The sequence below is a fragment of the Solanum stenotomum genome, chromosome 8 (genome assembly GCF_019186545.1).
Source record: "Solanum stenotomum isolate F172 chromosome 8, ASM1918654v1, whole genome shotgun sequence".
Taxonomy (NCBI): domain Eukaryota; kingdom Viridiplantae; phylum Streptophyta; class Magnoliopsida; order Solanales; family Solanaceae; genus Solanum; species Solanum stenotomum.
The window spans coordinates 31,321,789-31,344,666 of record NC_064289.1 but is presented as its reverse complement, the minus strand read 5'-3'; the positions used below and the strand labels follow the sequence as shown (position 1 = coordinate 31,344,666).

The following is a 22,878-nucleotide window of genomic DNA, read 5'->3' as shown; positions in this document are numbered from 1 at the left end:
TATCACTCCAAAGATTTTCTTGACCTCATTAATGAAATTTTGTGGATCCTCACCAATCTGCGACCCTAGAAACTCAGGTGGATTCATCCTAACAAAATCCCAAACTCTAGCTGCAGCTCACCCAACATTAGCGTTAGTTGGAACTGGGTCATGTTGATTGTTCCGGTAGGTTACACTCTAAGCCAAAAGTTGAATAACATTCTGAAGCTCTGCATTCGAAACCTCTTGGTTTGGGACTAGAGGTACTGCGTTAGCATTGCGGGCATTAGCATTCCATCTGTAAGCTCTACGAGGAGGCCTAATCTAAAATGCATAATGATGAATTAGAACGAGAAGTTGGATCATACCTTATGAACGATAAGGGTATCAAATAGAGTGAAGTTTTTCCTAAAACACTTTATAGCCTCTCTCTCATTAGATATGGTGTACTTCACACCCACGAAAAGGACTCTACTTAGTAGGGCTTTTCAGACATCCTAGGACACTAAAATCTGGATATGATACCAAGTTTGTCACATCCCGAGGCTGCCCCCTTGACATAAACTCGGGACTTAGGATCACGAGTGACCCCAAGCTAACCTTGAGCTTATCATAAGCATACTAAGATAAACTGAAATAAGAGATACTATGTGGAAGCTAAAACAAAAAATAAACTAAATGATGGGGAATACCCAATCTAAGTCTGAATATATAAAAGACTATGAGTTTAATAACAACTGAAAGATCAAACTCAAACTAAAGCTGAAACTGCCTATGTCTGAAATAAGACTTTAACTTACTAGAGATGCTGGGACATGTCCCCAGCTAACTCTAGTAAAATTGAAACTAAATTGAAAAACTAATATAGAAAGCATGTATGGCGTCCTCGAAGAATAAGGACTCACCACTGAGGCAGCTGAGAGGGATCGGGAACTGATCTACGCGTGATCGGGAAGCTGAGTACCTAAACCTACATCATGAAAGTATGTAGCGCAAAGTATGTGTCAGTACTTGGAATGTACTGAGCATGTAGAATAGGATAAAGCTGAACAAATATATAACTGAACAAACATACTGAGCAATGATAAAATATGAACATGATAAAGATACTGAGATATACTGAATATGAACTAACTGAATGCAACGAACAAGTATAAACATGCTGAAACTGAATATTGAAATGTAACTAGGAACTTGGTCAATGTACTAGAATCTGATTGTAGGAGCTACTATGAACTGACATAAAACCACATGAGCTAAACGTAGAGTCCAATGTATACTCCCCATCGAGAGGACCCAATATACCTTGCCAAGGGTATAGAGGCATGATTGGCGTGATCACTAAATATGATGCCCACATAGGGGATTTATAAACCTACGGGGGCACGTACTTCTGGGACTATCAGGGTGACTGACCCTAGTCCAACTCGGCATTAAGCCTACTCCCAATTGGAAAATGTGTACAATACAACATACCTGAAATACAATTAAATATCTCAATATTCTGACATATTGACGGAAAATGCAACATTAAATACTGATAATGAAACATTTGACATGTGGGATATGTATATTTGTTTATCTGTCCTAGCTAGTGTAATTCATGAACTAAATGAATCTACACAACTAGGGTTCTGAATTTCATGCAAGAAACTAAGAAACATTATTACGAAAACATAATAATATGATTAGGAATACCCTAACAGCTAAATCACAACAATTGTTTGCAGTTCTAGAAATCCTAGGTCTAAGGAATATTTTGGGAATCAAGATTCTGACTTAAATCTAGGGACCTAGTGGATGAAAGTGATCCACCAGTGAAATCCCACATTCCTGGAAATGAAACCTACGGAGAAATCCTTCAATTTTGAGCTAAAACTTGAAAGAAACATGCTGGTTGTTCTTGGGAAGACTGGCGCCTCTTTCTTTTTCTTTTCTCGCTAAGTTTCGCTTGATTTTGGTGTATGATTGATTAGGGTAGGTTCTGACTAAGTTACTAAGCTTAAACTTACCAAAACTACGTAATTTAGGGGTTAAACGACATAGTTTAGGTGTTCAACGAATAGGGGAAAAGATCAAAACGACCCCACTTAAAATCTGACGAGGGCCGACCACGGGTCCTATGACGGACCGTCACAGGGACCATGGACCATCAAGTGGGTCGTGGTCCTTGTCCAATAGCTACTAGTTTTGGGTGGTCCGACCACAGCCCATGTGAAGGACCACGAACTGTGAAGGTTGACGTAGTTCTTCACTTGGTATGGTGGTCTGCTGGCTCAAATCAACGGACACCACCACGGCTCGTAAAGGGCACCGTGATTTGATGCCTGAGTCTGGTGAGTTTTGCCTGGTCTACACGAGCCTTCCCACGGCTCGTGGGGTGGTCCACAGCCCGTGAAAGCTCTCGTGGTCCACCTCTTTTGGTTAGGTGTGAACCACGGACAGGTCGATAGACTATGGTTCCTTTCATGGTCTGTGAACCGTGTCGTGGTTCACCTGCTTCTGCTGGGTTTTTGACGAAAGTTCTAAGTTTGATTTCCGAGGTGTTACAATACTCCCCCTAATTAATACACCACTTAATTTCTTGTGATGATGTCATCCAATCTTATATACTGGCTTTTTAAATGTTGATATTGATAGTGTTTTTGTGACCAAATCGCATTCACAAATATGTTGCATTCTTGAACTCATTCTAATATATCATTTTATGATTTCATCGATATGATGGGCTTTGAGCTTAACCAAATGCATTCTTAAAACTTCTTTATTCATGACCTTGCTATTGCATGTAAATTACTCATTCAACTTGTTCATAACAACAATCATGGTGTGGGCACTTTCATTTGCAATTGATTGTCTTGTAGAATAACTTGATATAACTTCAGTGTGATACGACTTTCTCCTGACTATGATATAATTTCTTGAATATGATAGGGCATTATTTGAACCAAATACACTCCCGCCTTACTTCGTATATCAATATTATTTCTACATATTTTGAAGAAGTGTGTACTAGTGTTTGATTCTTTGAATGTCAAGATATTGTTGCGCCTCCACATGTAAATAAATATCCCATTTGCGATCAAGCTTTATGTGGATCGACTAAATATTTTGCGTTTATATAATTAAATAATTTTTTTAACTCAAAGATTGATCATTTGAATTTTATTGAAGCTCGTCTTTTCTTCTCAAAGAAAATCACTTATCTTTTATGTGTTGAGTAACTTTCTTTGTTAGTTTCTTGGCATAACTTGAATGATAATATGACAATATCTTCACAAAACTTTTGTTATGTAGATCAAATAATCTTCTACCATTTGCATAACCAACAATCTATAAGTATACCAATTGCACTTAATCATGATATTTTCTAATCATTTTCATGAGATTGAAAGGATTTTTTTCTCTGTGTTAAGCAATCTGAGAATCATTGGGTACTCAATGGAATTGCTTTAAGACCTTTTAAATCCTTCAATAATTTTCATATAACTTTCATCGTCTAGTTAAACATAATAATCATTCATTATACATATTCAAGTATTTCATCTATTGCCAAACTGAAACAAGTCTTATTGCATCCACCACTGGAGAATATATCTCCCTTTGATAATAATGTCAGGACTTTTGTGAAAATACTTTAGCCCCGCATCACAAACCACACTTTAAATCTTACGGTTATACTATTGCACAATGATTCATTTGTGTTCCACTGACATTATATCATGGTCTATGACCTATAAGTTCAAAAACATCACTTTTCTAAGTGAAACAAGATATACCTTAATAATGTATTTTATTTGGCCAATCATGTATCTGTCCACACCATATGACTAATTTGAATTCAAGATTCTCATAACCATTTATAGCATTGAGTGCTACTTCATATCAAAGATAGAGTCGACGGTCATTTGACTTGATTTCAATACGACATAACTTATCAAGATCTCTTCATTTTTCATCATTTTCAGGTACCTGAACCTTTTTCAAGGTTTTATGAAGTGTTATGTCATTGTGCTCTTTCAAAGAATTTTCCTTATTATCATGATCATTTTGATAATTTGCTCCTCTCCTTAATCAATGAATTTTACGTTTGGTATCGATTGGTCTATCAAGCTGCTAGCGTACCATAGACACTGTTCTTCAAGGACCATTTATTGGAGCATTTGCAACTTAATTAAAATAGAGGGCCAATAAATACATCTGACAAATTATTTGCAACATTTTGCAAGCAAATTATATCTTCAACTTCAAGTTCACATTTTTTTAATGAGGATTTAGATAATTCACTCCATACATAATTTTTAGTTGATACTCATATCTCCTCTTAATGTTAGGAAATCTAATATTTTCCCCTATCTCATGTACGGATCTATCATTATGCGTGGTGGAGCAATGAAATCATATGTTCACACGTCAAATTTTTAGATGAAAATTATTTGGTTCCTGATCCTGAACTAATTGTGATGGGATAATATTGTTGGCTTGATGTGTACATGCTAAATAAACTCATACCATACCAAATTTTATTTGAGAGATTTGTTCTCATAATCAATGGTCTAGCTATAATAAGAGACCTACAATTTCTGCTAAATCAACCAATATTATCAACATAATTTTATAGATTGGAACAATGCTCTTAATTTAACAACTCGAGCAAACAAATGTACAAAAACTAATTTATAAGTTAATAAAAAACACACATGTAACCATACCATAGATGCATATATTAAATTATAATAGTAAGGGGTTCACATGACAGGTGAACGGGCCCATATTTACCTTTTTATATGTTTCAAATAATTTCAGGGGATATTGTCTCAATTTTAGCTAGTACAATCACCATTTTATCTTGAGAACAAGCAACACATGAGAATACCTGAAGAATCTTTTACTTCTTCAACATATAGCCACATGAATTTTCAATTTTTTTTTGCACCACATTAGAACAAAAATGACCAACCGGTTATGCCAACTGATATTTATTCTAGTAAATTTCTAGATTACTTTTGCATGTTTTTCCATCATTATGTCCATATTTATAAACAAAAACTAGAAGAAAATAAGTTATCTTATACATAAGTATTTATAATCCACTCCTATTGTAGTAATATGAAGATATTAAAATTTTCCATAATTTATAATCTCAATATAATAATTTTTTTCTTTTAAATTCCTCTGAAACTTAAAAAGTTTCTTTTGAGACTTACTATAATCCCACTATTATGAGCAATTGTATTTCTCCGGGTAGTAATAAATTTGCCCTTTCGAAACTCTTAATTAATTTTATGTACTACCACAAATTTCACAACACCATTTTTATGGTGGCCATCTCCTTCAAGGAGAAAATTATTATTACTTTCATGGTTAAAATTATTACATGTAAGACTTATTTCTTGACAACCAATGACAATTTTTTGTTGCCACACAACAATATTTATTTTGGTCCTGACCACAACCTTAATAGGAAAGAATAATTTTTTTTCTTTTGTCCTTCCATAGTTCATAATAAACATACCACAATATTTGTGTCGTTCTCACAGTATATGACCAAATGACCATTTATGTCAAAATATATTTTTAAAAATCTCTCAAACCTTCCGTAGAGGTGAGATGTGACATTTATCCAACCATACGTGAATATGTACTTATCCATACGAACCCAAGTCACATTTTCTTCAAGAAATAAACCATAACCATTTGTACATGCTCCATAAATTTTAATTAGAAACTCATTGTCATGCTTTGACATGATCAATTTTATGTGACCCGCCTCAACATTACTTTAAAAGGTCAAATGTACTGATTGTACACACTTTTAATTCCTTTATTTGGATGAAAAATTTATAAAACTTTTCAAATTAGATTACACCAACAACAATGTGCCCAATAACCTTTCATACCACTTTGATGATAAAAAAATTACCTTCACATTTGAAGGACCATCTTAAGAACTCATAATGTTCTTCCTTTTAATTACCACAAAGATGACCATTAACATTTCACCATATTAATATTCATACATTCAACTACTGCTACCACATTCACATAAGAGAATAGAACAAATTAATTGGGCAGACTTCATGACATTCAGTCAAAAGTATACAACTTTATGTTGGTCATCATTATATCATCACTATAGTGCATTAGGACTTAAACCCAATATCTTACCAATATAAAGACGTCTTTGATCATAAATCAATGGGACTAGAACCCAACTTCTTATTATCATGGTGCACCGAGACTTTAACTCGATCTCTTAACCACTTGGTGCGGTGAAACTTGAATTCACCTTCTTACCCTCAATCAATGTCTTAATAAACCAAATGCATTACCAAAAAAGAAATATTGAACCATAAATATAATTTGAATTTGACTTAAAATAGAAGAAAATGAAGAAATTTATTTAATTATAACAATATGTTGGAACCATATAAAGTCTCAAGCTAAAGTAAATTAAAATATTTTAACAGTCCTTCTCAATATTGTTACGAAGATTAACATAATTTACTAACCATTTTAAAATAACCAATAAACAAACTTTACTAGTGCAAATAATATATTAATAACTCAACAAAGTAAATGTTGAGATAAGAAAACATAAAAAGGTACAAAAGTAACCAATAATAATGATCCAATAAATATGTATATGACACATAAATCAATAACTAATTTTTTCTTTCATCGAGAAATTCCATACCTTATCTTTATCTTTTCTTATCACAGATGGAAAAATCAAGTTGAAACTTAATTAGAAAAATTGGAGAATTGTGTTGATAACGTGTTGTAAAATTAAAACAAAATAAGACAAGAAATATAGAAGATAAAAAAAATAGATATAGAGAGAAAAGAGAAGAGAGCTTTTCTTATTCTTCCAAATATTCAAGTGTTTACAATATGAACTCTTATTCTTGTATTTATAAGGTTACATAGAGGCATACTAAAGGTTAGTCATAAACATTACATTAATCATGAAGATAATGGAGGAGGTTACAGAGGTGTAAGGTTACAAATGATGATCATAACGGCAGAGGTTATCTACATAATGGAGGGAAGTAATAACTATTGATAGTAACTTTTTGGTGTAGTCAACATCAATTCCATAATATATATATATATATATATATATATATATATATATATATATATATATATTTCAAAAAGTGGCACATCTTAAAGTAAGTTTTGATTTTATTCAATTTTAGAAAGACGGGATCCTTCTAAATTCTGTCACATAAAATCCGTTAATACTCTTCCATTTCAAACATCAATTTTAAACTTGGTTATGTCCTAATTTAAAAAATCCAAGTTTCATATCATTTTTCGGAAAATATTTTATATCCCTAAACAATTGTATTTTCTGGAAAAAGTATGATAAGCAGAAATAAATTTATTCAAATAATATTTACGGTGAAAATGTAGAATGTGTACTGAGACTAGTTTGTTTAGAAAATAGCTTTTCGATGAAAATTGTACCGTGCTACCTTTTATAATAAGTACAATTTAAAATTTATTCAACTGTGCCAGTTTTCTATAAATAGAGACTTCATTTTAGTCCAAATCAATCACTTCCAGTTCAACTTGAAAATATGCTTGTTGTATCCTTAAAGGAGTGTTGTCGGCATAATCTTATAAACAAACAATCACTCTTTTAAGAAAGAAATAATATCCCCGTGTCTAAAACTTTTGTTTTCTTCATTAATCTTTTTCCTCTTTTTCTAACATATATTGCATACCTTAATTAATTGACATCTCGATAAATTTTCCGCTGCGTTATATATTCAAGAAAATGTTATCAGCTATATTGTCTCAAATGTCAGTTATAGACTACGATTCAGAGCTTAAGATGCTTCATTTTCCTTGAAAAATAATATGAAATTTTCAACATACATATATATTTCAAGAGTCAGTGTAATGAATTCTTACATCATCAGGTCAAGATACATCTTATAAACATTCATCTGTCGTAATAGGTAATTAATATTTTTTTTAAATAGACTACAAATCTCACTTTTTAAAGATTTTCAGCAGATATATTTTAGAGAACCTAACTGGTATAGTTGACAAAAATTACACTGATAATGCATATGTTACTTTAAACTCATATATTACATATATCAAACTATATATTGCTTTTAGATTTTTGATGACTACTAATTATTAGAATGATTAAATATGGCAGAATATCTAGAGACTTTTGATGCATTTTTTTTAATATTCCTTCTAAACTATCAGTAGCTTTAATCACTCCCAAAATCTGCCTATTTGATAGTATTTACCACATAAGTGGGGGGGAGGGGGGGGGGGGTAAATACTATATATCAAAGCAAGTTTAAGGGATAATTAAAGCTACTTATAATAATTTAGAAAATGTAAACAAAATCCCCACTGCACATTGCCTTGTTCTCTAATAATTATATAAAATTAAAACAAGAAATTATATTGAAACAAAAAAATAAAAATAGCTAGCATAACAAAAAGAACATAACACTACAAAGTATCCATAAAACAAAATATATGAATAACTTGAAGGTATGGGACTAGAGAATCTTCATCATAATTAAAAAAAACAAAATAGTAAAATATATTGTTTCAAGTTTCAATTACTAAATATTTTCATCATCCTCCTCTGGCGGAGGAAAGTTGATATCTGGACAATGATACTCCACAACAGGAACCACCTCATCGTGTATAGCTGGACGTGGTTCTGCAGCAACAACAACAAGAACTTCCTCTCCTACTTGTGTTTCCCCATCCTGCAGAACCTCTTTTGCCTCGCCATTTAGTTCTTCATCATCATATATAGGCAGATCAACGGTCAAGTGTATTCCAGGACTATCTGTAATTATATTTTAAGGAATAAGTTATAAATTAAGTATTTAAAATTTAGTAATGCATCATATTCCCAAACAAGGATTTACCTGGATGAGTGACACTTTCTACTAGCATCTCACCATTCTCGTTGTAAGTAAAATTGATGACCATTTCATCATCATCGATATCGCCACTCTTGTATTTCATATATCAAAGAAAGATAGAAAATTATATTAGGAAAATTCATACACATTTGAATCGAGAATAAAATGAAAATAACGATAATTTTTACGTAGATAGATATTCAAATTAGAAAAACTTACATTGTATGTATCCTCAAAGGAACTATACTCAATTGAAGAACTATTATCAAATTCAGATCTTGTTGATGAACTCATCGCTTCTTAATTAATTTGAAAGAATTAAGAAGTAAGATTAGTGTTGCAACATGAGTGATGGGATGTGAAAAATCACTTATATAAGAGTCATATTTATAGCTCTCACTTGCAATCTAAGTTGTCATGTGCACTAATTATAAAGTTGACCCGGTTGCCAAATATTCATATGATCTACTTCTCATAATTAATGTAATATTATTAAAATATATACTTAGTTAAAACTCTTATCCAAAATAAATTAATTAAGGATTATAATATTAATGAATTGAAATTACACGCGAACTGATGAGAATATTTGAATATAAAAAGTAATACAATATTTATACACCATCATTGTATATTTTTGTTACATTATCAGGTAGCATCGACCTGCTATAGCAAGTTATTATCTTTTTACTTAGAGTTTAAGTTTTGTGCATCATCGTACACAACTTTTTTTACACCATCAAATTATTTCAAGGGAATATATTTACATTTCTTGTATAAATTTATTTATGCTAAGAAAATATTAAATGAAAATTAATCCTTATTATAAGAAACCCAAAAAAAATATTTTTTCCAAAAGTATATATTAAAACCTGATGTTTTCATGGGTTTCATCCCAGTAAAGTAATTGTTCAACACTAAAATTTCTTCATAAATGAAATATGTTACTCCATTTATTTAATTATTATTTCCTCTCGACATCATAGTAAATCAACCTCTAAAAGTAATTATTTTATCCTCAGTATTATGGATATTAAAAGAAATAATTCATCAACGTCTCGAACATTTAATCATTGAAAATTTGTAGCGGCAACCCTATTTTTATTAGCATTAACTTAGAGTTCTTCCTTGATATGTAATCACGGTCAAGGAAAAAAATAAAAAACACAGTGAGTAGAGAATGATTGCTCCATTTTATATTAGTATTTATGTTATATGTTTAATTCAAAAATGTTATTAGAGTTTACCATATAAATAATTTGTATCAACTTCGATACATCAATAAAATATATTGTAGACAATGAAATTTTATATGACTCTACAAGACGTGTTCAATTCGAGTAGGGACTCTACAAGATGTGTTCAATTCAAATTAGGATTCTTGGAGCCTACTCAACACTAAACTCTAGTTCATGCCTATATTAAGGGTATTATATTCCCTTGAAAGACATCTCGAGTATTCCGCAAATTCATGAAATATTCATAAGGAGATCAAATTTGAATCATCCTAGTTTGAGAAATACGCCACAAACGGCCCTCAAATCATAGATTAGGGAGGGAAAATGTAGTCAAATACCAAATAGGTAGAGGATTCCACCAAATTCAACAACTCAATTTCAACACACGATTATCAAAATTTCAGCAAGTAAAGATTCACGAAATTAATTGACTTTAGGAGTGTGAGGATTGAATGTTGATCTCACAAGGAGTATTATAGAATTAATCAATACAACTAAATAATCTAAGATAGACTAGGTCATCTCCAATGACACTAATATTCTTTCGATCTCATAATATCCTTGCATAGAATCTCCTTTCAGTCTCATTGATGAGTGGTAGATTTGCACTCATTTAAGGTCCATCTAGCTCAATAATTAGTATCTTCAATGCCTAATTTTATCCTATAGAATGTTTATGATTTTCAGCTATGAAGGCAATTGGACAAGGCAAGGACTGATGTTTGAAAGAATGGCCAAATATACAAAACGAAGTGCAAAATAAACATTGTTGATCGCCTAACAAGAAGGGTGGATCACCAACTAAGCACGACCTCACCAATATTGACAATGTATAGCACTTGTGCCTATCAAAGAAGGTAGATGTACTTTAGTAGAGACGATAACACTCTAAATAAGAACGACGATCCTGATGCACATTGCCCAAGAGCCCTTTCTGACACCAGATGGCGATCTACCAGGACAGGCCGTGGTCAGTCCACAGTCTGTCGACTAGGGTCCATAGGTCACAAATGACAGTTATTTTTCATGGGCAGTTGGGTCTTTTTATAATTAATTAACTCCTATGCTATGTCATTTTACCTTTCATTAAGACCCGTATATAAGTGTTTTCAACTCCCAAATTAGCCCATTCAAGTCATTCTTCCAAATCAGAGCAGGTCGTATCTCGAGGGTCCACAAGTCGTGTCTAGTAGAGTCTTGTTTATTGGTGTATTGTACACCACACTTATAATCAAGAGGCTACATGGTATTTATGAATGGTTACATTTCATTAAATTGATAGATCGTGCTATAGTGAAAAAGTATAAGAACATTTGAAATATAAATCGTGCTGGCTACACTTGCTCTAGATATGGAAGATCAAGAGATAAGTATGGATCCAAGGAAAGGTACAAGTCGTTCCCCGCCAGGTGAAAGGGATAGATTTCCCTCAGAGGCACAAAATGAATCTCCACTAACCCTAGTACCAGCCTCCCCGGCACCTCTTGAAGCCCGAGGAGATGCAGTACCCCAGCCTCACCAGTTCCATTGGTACCTGAGGAAGCTAGGGACACAGGACCTCAAGTACCTATTGTTCCTCCACTAGAGACTGGGGAGCAGAGGATGAGGGAGGTATTTTAGTTGCTGACTAGGATGGTTTTTATTCATGAGCGACAACTGGAGTTAGGAGTCGATACTCAAAGAGACCGGTTAAAAGTTCAAAGGTATGAGAGTTTCTTCATTTGGTCCCTCCATTACTTATGGGATCTAGTCCTACTAAGGATCCCCAAGACTTTATAGACCATATATATAGTGCATTGAGGGTGATGAATGCCTCCGTCACAGAGGTTGTGAGGTTGGCTTCTTTTCGGCTACGTGATGTAGCAATCTTTTGGTATGAGGCCTGGGAGAGATCTAGAGGACCTGATGCTCCACCAGCAGAGTGGGAGGACTTCTCTGAGGCCTTCCTTACCCACTATTTTCCATAGGAAGTTCAAGAGGCCTGTCTTGACGAGTTTATCAATCTGAAGCAAGGAACCATATGTGTGAGGGATTATAGCCACAAGTTTAATTCTTCGGTGAGATATGCACCATATATTATACGTACCATGAGAGCCAGAGTTCATCGTTATGTTGATGGTTTGGAAGATCATTTGATCTGAGATTGCAGGGTAGAATCCCTATCGAATGATGTAGAAATTTCCCGTATACAAGCTTTCGCTTAAGCTACTGAGGATCTTTCTCAACATATTTGTGATACCTGCAGGGATAGGGAGCAGAGTAAGAGGGCCCGTACTATGGGGTCTTATAGGGAGCCACAAGGTTATTTTAGGACCCATTCCATCGATATCCACCTTGACCAGCAGGTAGTGTCTCACCATAGGTGCAGGGAACACGGTTTAATTATTATAGTCTATCAGGACCAGGTCAAAGCTCAGGATCATTCCGTATAGATTAGATATCCCACTCCTCATTATACACAATGTGGTAAGCCACATTGGGCAGTGTAGACTGGGTTCAGGTGCATGTTATCATTGTGGGCAGACATGACATTTTATTAATCGATAGATTGACGGTATCTTGTCAAGTTGTTTAGGAATTGATAGGCTCTGGCTCTACATTTTCATATATTACTCCATTTATTGATAGTAAGTTTGACATGAAATCTGAATTGTTTCCACAACCAGTTGAGGTGTCTACACCGGTTGGCAATTCTATTTTAGCTAGTCATATCTATCGGGGTTGCCCAATATTAATTAATGATCGTCCAACATCCGTTGATTTAGTTGAGTTGATTATGCTAGATTTTGATGTTATCATGAGTACGGATTTGTTGGCAGCTTGCTATGCTAATATAAATTGTCGTGCAAAGATAGTTAGATTTTACTTTCTAGGTGAGCTAGTCCCGCCTAGGGTGTAGGCTCGGGGTGTGACAGTTGTGAATGATATTAACCAACAAATGGCTTAAAGTAAAAATGTTGGTTCGTCTTCTCTGTCATATGATCGAGAAATGTAAGTTCAATGTGAGAATATTGTTCGTACTATGTGGAGGATTATATTAAATACAAGTACACAACAATTTATGTTCAATATTTTTTATTGAATTAATGTTTGATCAATTAAAGTTAGATAAAACAGTTAATTAAGTGGAGAAGAAATAGCTTTGCAATAATTTATTACTGATGTAATTTTATAATTTTTTGTTGATTTGATAAGACTGAATAAACAATTGGGGTTATTTTATTGTTTTACAACTTATGGAATTCTTATGTTAATGAGAAAATATACAACACACAAATTCTATAGCACATGTCCAAACAAAACTTCAACTTCATATCACGATTCCATATCATGATTCCATATTGCATGGCCAAATGGGCCCTTATGTCGCGACCCAATCCACCGGGCCGTGCGGGCACCTATATACTACCACCTAACTAGGAGAACTCTCATATCCCAATAGTCAAAACATGCAAAATATTAAAGGAAATAGAGGTAAATCTAATGACGGGATGTTATAAATAATACTTTTAAAACAATTTCAGGTTAAGACTTGTAAAGAATTTAACACCCCTAAGGATCTAGTCTAAATAGGTACAAGAGCTACTAAGAGTACAAACTGGACATAATAATAAATGACACAGCTCCCACCATGTGGAAGGAAAAATAGAAGCTGCTGGAGAATTCTTCCTCTTCATCTAATGAAACATCACCAACATGCATCCAGACTATGCCAAAAAGGCATAGCAACAGTAGTATCAGTACAAACCACACATAGTGGTAGGCATCATCGGTCAATCTGACACCCACCGCATAACATCAAAAATCAACTAGCAAGAATATGCAATAAACCACTCGCTTCTCCACCTTTACCCTCTCTCGAATACCTCAAATTACACTAGTACCCTTACTACTAACCACCTCCTCGATCTACCTTCTTACTAGGCTCTTGATCATAGCCTAACCATTCTAACGCATAGAAGAGACCACGAATACAACTACAAGCATTTTGACTAACCACCTACGACAAAACTTTACTTCCTCTTTTATAATTACCCAGCCCTGTCACATGGTACATTATATCAAGCCTTCTAACTACTGATCATGAATCATTTTCTCCTAGGGTGAAATCCACCTAAGTATTCACATCACGCACATTACCTCCACTTCTCGCCCTCGCAACACACGGAGAACCCCTGTCTCTCAAACATTAACAACTTTTGAACCCTTGGCCCTTCCCGTTTCATTTAACAACAAGATACATAGCAGGTAGAACTAGCATAGTAGAACAAACATAAATAGATCATCATAATCATTTACCCTTCAGGAGAAATGCAACCACACTTATCACTTCTGAACAACGAGCAGTTTCACATTTCTCAAGATACACATTTATGTCAAGTCATTGGTATTCTCATAGAACCCAAACCCAAACCCAAACNCCCTTCAGGAGAAATGCAACCACACTTATCACTTCTGAACAACGAGCAGTTTCACATTTCTCAAGATACACATTTATGTCAAGTCATTGATATTCTCATAGAACCCAAACCCAAACTGTTAGCATACCGAAACGTGGTACCCGATCTAATGCTTATGTCGAAACGTGGAAATCGATCCCTTATTTATGCCAGAACGTGGCAACCGATCCAAGTTAGTTTGTCGGAATGCAACACCTGATCCATTCAACAAGCCACAATCGCAATCACAAAGTACATTCTCATAATCATACAATCAAGTCATGATTCATGGCATTCATCATTCACCTATCTTCAGTTACAATTAATGTTATCAGTAATACAACATCTGCATACATACATGTATTATAATGAAGCAAGAACAATCATACATCACACAACATGAAATCACAACCATCACCATGAAGTATTCATCAACATATATCACTAAAAGCCATAACTCGACCATACTCAACCCTAGTTCATCATCTAAGGCATCTTCCTATGATTTAATCATCTTTTTTTTGGTGCACGAAGGCCTACTCATGAATCATACCATTCATTATTATTATACTACGCAGTGGGCTCATATTTATAACTACTCAATTAATAAAACCTAGCCTACCTGACGCCAAACAACTGCATGGGGTTTTGGCTTCGATTCTTATTTTCGAACTTCGTGACGGTGATCTTGATCGAAAATCCATAATCCATCGATGTCCTTACGCTATAAATCTCTTTCTCCTTCCTTCCCAAGCTTAGAGCAGCTTTTTGGGGGTTTCTAGGGTGATTTACGTCTAAATTAGGTATTTTAGGAAGAAGGAGAAAATAACATTTCCCGTTATTTACATTCTGTCTCACCTATCCTGCTCTGGCGCCAGTTTACCCCGCCGTGGCGACGACGCCCTAGAGGCATCTGGCCCACCATGGCAGGACAGTAACCTAGTAATTTCCCAAATTTTTACTTTTCCTAAATAACGATTGTTCGGGTCGTTACACCTTACTAGTGCATTATTTTTCTGGCTTTGCACATATTTGAATTAATTGAAAACAAAATGAAATATAATTTCTACATAGATAGATCCTATGTAGCATCATTAGATAATCATGTTAGGAAAACTTACCTTGTTTTTGTCATTAGCTAGCATTTTCCTAACTGAAGCATTATTGCTAGATCTCTTGATTAAGTCATAGTTTCTTAATTAATTTGAATGAAAAAATTCTAAGCACGAGTAGTGTTGCTAAATGAGTGTTGGGATGACAGAGATCAGTAATGTAGGAATCCTATTTATAGCTCTCAGTATTATCTTGCCATTAATTTGATTTGCTATATACATTTATTAAAATTTATAGTTTGTTAAAACTGATTCCAAAATATTTAATTACGGATTATTACATACAGAATTGAATTACATCCAAAATGTAAGAATATTTTGTTGAATAAATGATTCAAACAAAAAGAAGAGAAAAGTTACTGCAGTTTCTTTTAGTGATTTTACTGCACTTTGACTTAGTCTAGGATAGTTGTTATTTGGCCCTTAAGTTTCTCTTTTTTGTTGAAAGCACTACTGAGTTAGTGCCCTTTTAATTCTGCATTTTAGTTGAGTTGTAAGCCTATTTAAAAGGCATCATTGATGATGAAGATGATATGAAAAACAGAAGCTTACAGCTTATAGTTAAAGACTGTCTGCTAGTTATTCTTTTCCTTTCCAATATTTTGGTTCTTGAGTGAGCTTGAGGTCTGTGTTCTCCAACATTTGTGGTATCAGAGCATGCTTAAATTCAGACGACCTATTAATAGAAAAACACCATGGCTTCAAATGGAAGTTCTCTGAACATATCTCAGCCACCCATACCCATTTTTACGGGACAAAGCTATCAGTTCTGGAGCCTCAAGATGAAGACTTTATTTAAGTCTCAAGATCTTTGGGACTTAATAAAGACTGGGTATGCAGATCCAGATGATGAGCAGTGGTTGAAGGAAAACCGAAAGAAGGATGCAAAGGCATTGTTCTTCTTTCAACAAGCAGTCCATGAGACGGTGTTTTCCCGAATTGCAGCAGCCACCACTTCGAGGCAAGCATGGAGAATTTTGCAAACAGAATTTCAAGGCTCATCAAAGGTAATAGTTGTAAAACTTCAAANACGGGACAAAGCTATCAGTTCTGGAGCCTCAAGATGAAGACTTTATTTAAGTCTCAAGATCTTTGGGACTTAATAGAGACTGGGTATGCAGATCCAGATGATGAGCAGCGGCTGAAGGAAAACCGAAAGAAGGACGCAAAGGCATTGTTCTTCTTTCAACAAGCAGTCCATGAGACGGTGTTTTCCCGAATTGCAGCAGCCACCACTTCGAGGCAAGCATGGAGAATTTTGCAAACAGAATTTCAAGGCTCATCAAAGGTAATAGTTGTAAAACTTCAAACTCTTCGGCACGAGTTTGAAACTTTAATAATGAAAGGAAATGAACATGTGCAAGATTTTTTGTCTAGAGAAATGGCTATTATTAGTCAAATGAGGTCATACGGCGACCAAATAACTGATCAAACTGTTGTTGAAATTTTTTTACGGAGTTTAACTCCTAAGTTTGATCATGTTGTGGCTGCAATTGAGGAGTCCAACAAAGACATGTCAAAATTTTAATTTTAATGAATTGATGGGTTCTTTACAAGCCCATGAGGTAAGGATAAACAGGTCAGCAGAAAAGCAGGAAGAAAAAGCATTTCAATCGAAGGTGGAGGCACCAAATTCAAGAGATCATGAAAAGGCACCAACAGGAAGAGGACGGGGCAGAGGTGCATTTTGTGGAAATAGTCGAGGTCGAGGCCGAGGCAAAGGCTTTGAACAAAGACACTTCAATGAGCAAAGATACAATAGAAGCAACAAACAGTGTCATAACTGCAAGAAGTACGGGCATGTGCAAGCAGATTGCTGGTACAAGGAGAAACAAACGAATTATGCAGAGACTACTAATGAAGAAAGTAAGTTGTTCATGGCTTGTCGTGATACTAATGAAGGTGTAGGTGATATGTGGTTTGTAGATAGCGGCTGCTCCAACCATATGTCAGGTATGAAGTCAATCTTCAAAGAACTTGATGAGACACTACAATCGACTGTCAGTCTTGGTGATAACAACGGTCTTCAAGCTGAAGGAAAAGGAACAGTAGCAATAAGAAACATCCGTGGTAAAGTAAAGCTTTTTCATGATGTTCAATTTGTTCCTAGTTTGGCTCATAATTTCCTGAGTGTTGGGCAACTCATGGCTAATGGATATTTACTTCTGTTTGATGATGGAGCATGTGCTATTAAAGATAAAAAAATCAGGCCAAACGATGGTTAATGTTCTCATGGCTGAAAACAAAATGTTTCTGCTAAAAGTTTCAAATGTGGAAAACTTTGCTTTGGTAATTGGTGTAAAAAATGACTCTGAACTGTGGCATTTGAGGTATGGGCATCTTAATTTCAAGGGGCTAAAGTTGCTACGCCAAAAAGGTATGGTCTTTGGCTTACCAGAAATTAATTCTTTTGATTTATGCGAAGGTTGCATTGGAGAGCATCTACTTGCCTAGAATTAATTCACGCAGATTTGTGTGGTCCAATGAGTACTGAATCTTTTGGTGGAAGTTGATATTTTTTGCTCATCACAGATGATTTCAGTCGCATGAGTTGGGTGTATTTTTTAAAATACAAATTAGAAGCTTTTGAGAATTTTAGAAAATACAAGGCACTAGTAAAGAATCAAAGTGGGTTGCGCATAAAAACTCTCCGAACGGACAGAGGTGGTGAGTTCTTATCTAATGAATTTGTCCATTTTTGTGAAGATTTCGGAATTCACAGGGAACTTACTGCACCCTACACACCGGAGCAAAATGGTGTAGCTGAACGTAAGAATCGTACCGTTGTAGAGATGACAAGAAGTTTGCTGAAAGGTAAAGGACTTCCAAATCAATATTGGGCAGAAGCAGTTGCAACTTCAGTGTACCGACTGAATCTATCGCCTACAAAGGCTGTGATGAATCAAACGCCATATGAAGCTTGGAAAGGTACAAGTCCTTCGGTAAGCCATTTAAGAATTTTTGGTTGTATTGCTTATGCTTTGGTAAACTCTCAAACTCGTCAAAAACTAGATGAAAAATCACAAAAATGTATTTTCATTGGTTATTGTCTTGAATCCAAAGCATACAGGTTATATAACCCTCTTAATGGCAAAGTGATAATTAGCAGAAATGTTGTATTTGATGAAAAGTCAAGTTGGAATTGGAGTGAAAAACAAGTACAACAGGAGATTTCAATAACCATTGAAGACTCTCCGGATGAAGGACAAGGGTCTGATCCAAATTCACTTGAGGAAGCGATTGAACCAGAGACATTCGCAACACTTAAAGAACCTTCATCTGTGCCAATTCCACTGAGAAGATCAACAAGAGCCAGAAAAGAGAATCCTAGATATTCTAATCAATCTTGTCAATTTGCTTTTATTGTTTCAGATCCTATATTTTATGAAGAAGCAATTGAAAAAGAAGAGTGGAAGAATGCGATGAAGGAAGAATTGATGGCTATACAAAGAAATGAAACCTGGTAGCTCACTGACTTGCCAAATGGAAAGAATGTAGTTGGATTAAAGTGGATATTCAAAACAAAGTATCACGTAGATGGAAGTGTACAAAAACACAAGGCAAGACTTGTCGCAAAGGGATACTCACAGCAACAAGGTATTGATTTTGAGGAGACATTTTCTCCTGTTGCTCGATTTGAAATGGTAAGAACAATTTTAGCCTTGGTTGCTCAACTGAAATGGTCACTTTATCAACTTGATGTTAAGTCAGCCTTCTTGAATGGTGAACTGGAAGAGGAGGTTTATGTTTCTCAACCTCAAGGTTTTGAAATCAGTGGCCAAGAGGAAAAGGTGTACTATCTAAGGAAGGCACTTTATGGGCTGAAACAAGCGCCACACGCTTGGTATAGAAAAATCAATTCCTATTTTGTTCAAAATGGGTTTGAAAGGAGTGAAAGTGAGCCTACTTTGTACTTAAGAAAATAAGCTGAATTTAAATGTAGTATAATGAATAAATTTGAGATGACTGATTTGGGTTTGTTGCATTACTTCCTTGGGCTTGAGGTGAAACAAAGAGAAGGTGAAGTATTTGTTTCTCAAAAGAAATATGCATCAGACCTTCTTAAAAGATTTGGCCTTGTCAATTGTAAATCTGTCGCAACACCCATGAATATGAATGAAAAATTGCAGCAGGAAGATGGTACTGGGCAAGCCAATGCAAGAAGTTTTAGAAGTCTAGTTGGAGGTTTGATTTATTTGGCTCATACTCGTCCAGATATCTCATATTCTGTTGGTGTTGTTTCAAGGTTTATGAGCAATCCATCAAAGCATCATTTTGGAGCTGCAAAAAGAATTTTACACTATGTTGCAGGAACGTTAGAATATGGTATTTCGTATTCTCAAGTTTCAAATTTCAGATTGTTAGGCTTTACTGACAGCGATTGGGGAGGCTCGGTTGATGACAGGAAGAGTACATCAGGCAATGTGTTCAGCCTTGGATCAGGTGCAATAACATGGAGTTCGAAGAAACAAGTAACGACAACATTGTCGTCTTCAGAGGCAGAGTACATCGCAGCAACTGCTTCAGCTTGTCAATGCATTTGGCTTAGGAGAATTTTGGTTGATTTGAACCAGAAGTAAGAGAAAGCAACGGAAATTTATTGCGACAACAAATCCACAATTTCAATGGCTAAGAATCCCGCATTTCATGGAAGAACAACGCACATTGACATTCGCTTCCATTTTATTCGTGAGTTGGTGGAAAAAGAAGAGATCATATTGAAGTTTTGCAACACTAATGAACAAGTAGCAGATATCTTCACAAAGGCACTACCATATCAGAAGCATGTCTATTTTAGATCATTGCTTGGTGTTAGCGATTTTGAATCAAGGGGGAATGTTGAATAAATGATTCAAACAAAAAGAAGAGAAAAGTTACTACAGTTTCTTTTAGTGATTTTACTGCACTTTGACTTAGTCTAGGATAGTTGTTATTTGGCCCTTAAGTTTCTCTTTTTTGTTGAAAGCACTACTGAGTTAGTACCCTTTTAATTCTGCATTTTAGTTGAGTTGTAAGCCTATTTAAAAGGCATCATTGATGATGAAGATGATATGAAAAACAGAAGCTTACAACTTATAGTTAAAGACTGCCTGCTAGTTATTCTTTTCCTTTCCAATATTTTGGTTCTTGAGTGAGCTTGAGGTCTGTGTTCTCCAACATATTTAAATATAAATATTATTACTCCCTCTATTCCATATTAACTGAATATTTGGGTCTTTTTTCATTGATCAAAATAATTGACTTGTTCAATGTTTAAGATGTATGTTTGAAATTTTTTCATATTTCACTTTTCCTTTAATGAAGTTTGATATTTTTCCAGTAGATAAGCTGCACTACTTGTAAAGTTATATTTTTTTATTTCACAAAGGACAACAGTGAAAAGAATGATTTAAATTATGTCCTTGGATGTTTTTCATAATAAGTGTGCATTGCCTTACAAATTCAATTAATATGAAATAGTGCGAGTATAATATTTTCTTATTATCATATATAGAGTCCACATCAATGGTAGTATATATTTTGGTTCACTTATGGTCAAGGAAAACAAATGAAAAACACACTGAATTTAGAATGATATATCGTTTGATTTTTTCTTTAACACAATAACAATTAGTATATCATAATTCAAAAATATTATTAATCAGGATTTTATTATATTAATCATTCGTATCAACTTCGATTCATATTTGAGCTCGTTTTTATTTCTCTAGTACTTGATTAAAAATTGGAATCCCAAGAAAATAATATTAAATACAAAACTAGACTTACAAAGTTGAACCCCCATTATGTTACCCTTTAAAGGCTGAGCTTTTTCTTTCATAGTAATTTAAAATTTCAAAAGTAATTTGCCAGAAATAAATAGGTTAAATAAAAATAAATAAATAAAATGGTTAATATTTTAATACATTTAGCGGGTTAGGTCATTAAATAGTTTAAAGAAATATCCTATTATTTTAAAAAAAATTGGTTTTAAATAAAAAAATTTATTCCACCAAATTTTAATGAAAAAATGAATTAAATAGATTATGTGACTTTGTAGATAAAATATTTATATTTGAATAACTTTTGAATTATAAAGGAAAACTACGTGACTTTTTAGGGAATAACTCATAATTGAGTACCATATGAGAGATTATCCCATTTCGGGTCTCATAATTATTTTAAAACTTTTCATTCACTTAGAAAGTCGGGATCCTCCTAAATTTTATCTCATAAAATTCACTAATACTTTTCTATTCCAAACATAAATTTTTAATTTGGTTATGTCCTAGTTAAAAAAAATTAAGAAATCATATCATTTTTCCTAAAAACTGAATTATATCTCTAAACGATTGTATTTCTAAAAAAATAAACACGATAAGTGAATTTTTTTTAATTCAAGTAACATCATACGGTGAAAAGGTAGAATGAGTGAGACTAGTTTTTTTTAAAGACTCATTTTCAATGAAAATTATATTATGCAATATTTTATGTCACGCTCCAAGGCTACCCCTTGGCGTAACACGGGACCTAGGTTCACGAGTGACCCCAAGCTAATCCTATGTCTGGCATAAATCAAGCATACTGAGAATAACTGAATAAGACATGCACTATACATAAGCTAAAATAATGGATAAATGAAAGTGGGTAAAACACCACAAGTCTGAGTGTATAAAAGATACTAAGAGCTTAATAACAACTTAAAGATAAACTTAACAATTCAAATTGATTCTACTAGTATGTCTGAGAAGCCTCTAACTGAGTTGAGTTTCTGGGACATCCCCCCTCCCTAGCTAACTCTAACAAAACTAAAAACTGAATAAAAAGACTAAAATGAAAAGCATGTCTATTGTCCTTGAAGTTTGAAGACTCACTACTGAAGCGGCTGAATGCGGACCGAAAACCGATCTAAGTGCGATATGGATGTTGAGTACCTGGACTTACATCATGAAAAGATGTAGCGCAGAGTATCATTAGTACTTGGAATATACTGAGCATGCATGATATAGATACAAAGCTGAACAAATATATATAAGCTGAATAAAGTATAACTGAGAAATGACATAAACTGAGCAAGAATGTAAATACTGAAACATAACTGAAAAGCTAAGCTGAATGCAATCACCAAGTACTAATCCTGAAAATAACATGATGAACTGAATGTTGAAGTATATACTGAAAACTTGGTCAAATGCACTAAGAGTCTGACTGTGGG

The 22,878-nt window shown here is 34.3% G+C and overlaps 2 protein-coding genes across 2 annotated transcripts in view; one reads left to right on the top strand and one right to left on the bottom strand.

Moving 5' to 3' along the window:
* Positions 1-22,878, bottom strand: part of LOC125872914 (actin-related protein 5) — a 1,108,764-nt gene that overhangs the window by 533,268 nt on the left and 552,618 nt on the right. The window lies entirely within an intron of this gene.
* Positions 19,325-20,263, top strand: LOC125873703 (uncharacterized mitochondrial protein AtMg00810-like). The gene is made up of 2 exons (XM_049554576.1): positions 19,325-19,527; positions 19,627-20,263. The coding sequence occupies exons 1-2, from the start codon at positions 19,325-19,327 to the stop codon at positions 20,261-20,263; spliced, it is 840 nt and encodes a 279-aa protein (XP_049410533.1).

What these genes read in the sequence shown, in the direction of transcription:
- LOC125873703 (XM_049554576.1), top strand. Translation starts at nt 19,325, where the DNA reads ATGGTAAGAACAATTTTAGCCTTGGTTGCTCAACTGAAATGGTCACTT. An exon ending in AAACAAGCGCCACACGCTTG is followed by an intron (nt 19,528 to 19,626) that starts GTATAGAAAAAT and finishes ATTTAAATGTAG; the next exon opens with TATAATGAATAAATTTGAGA.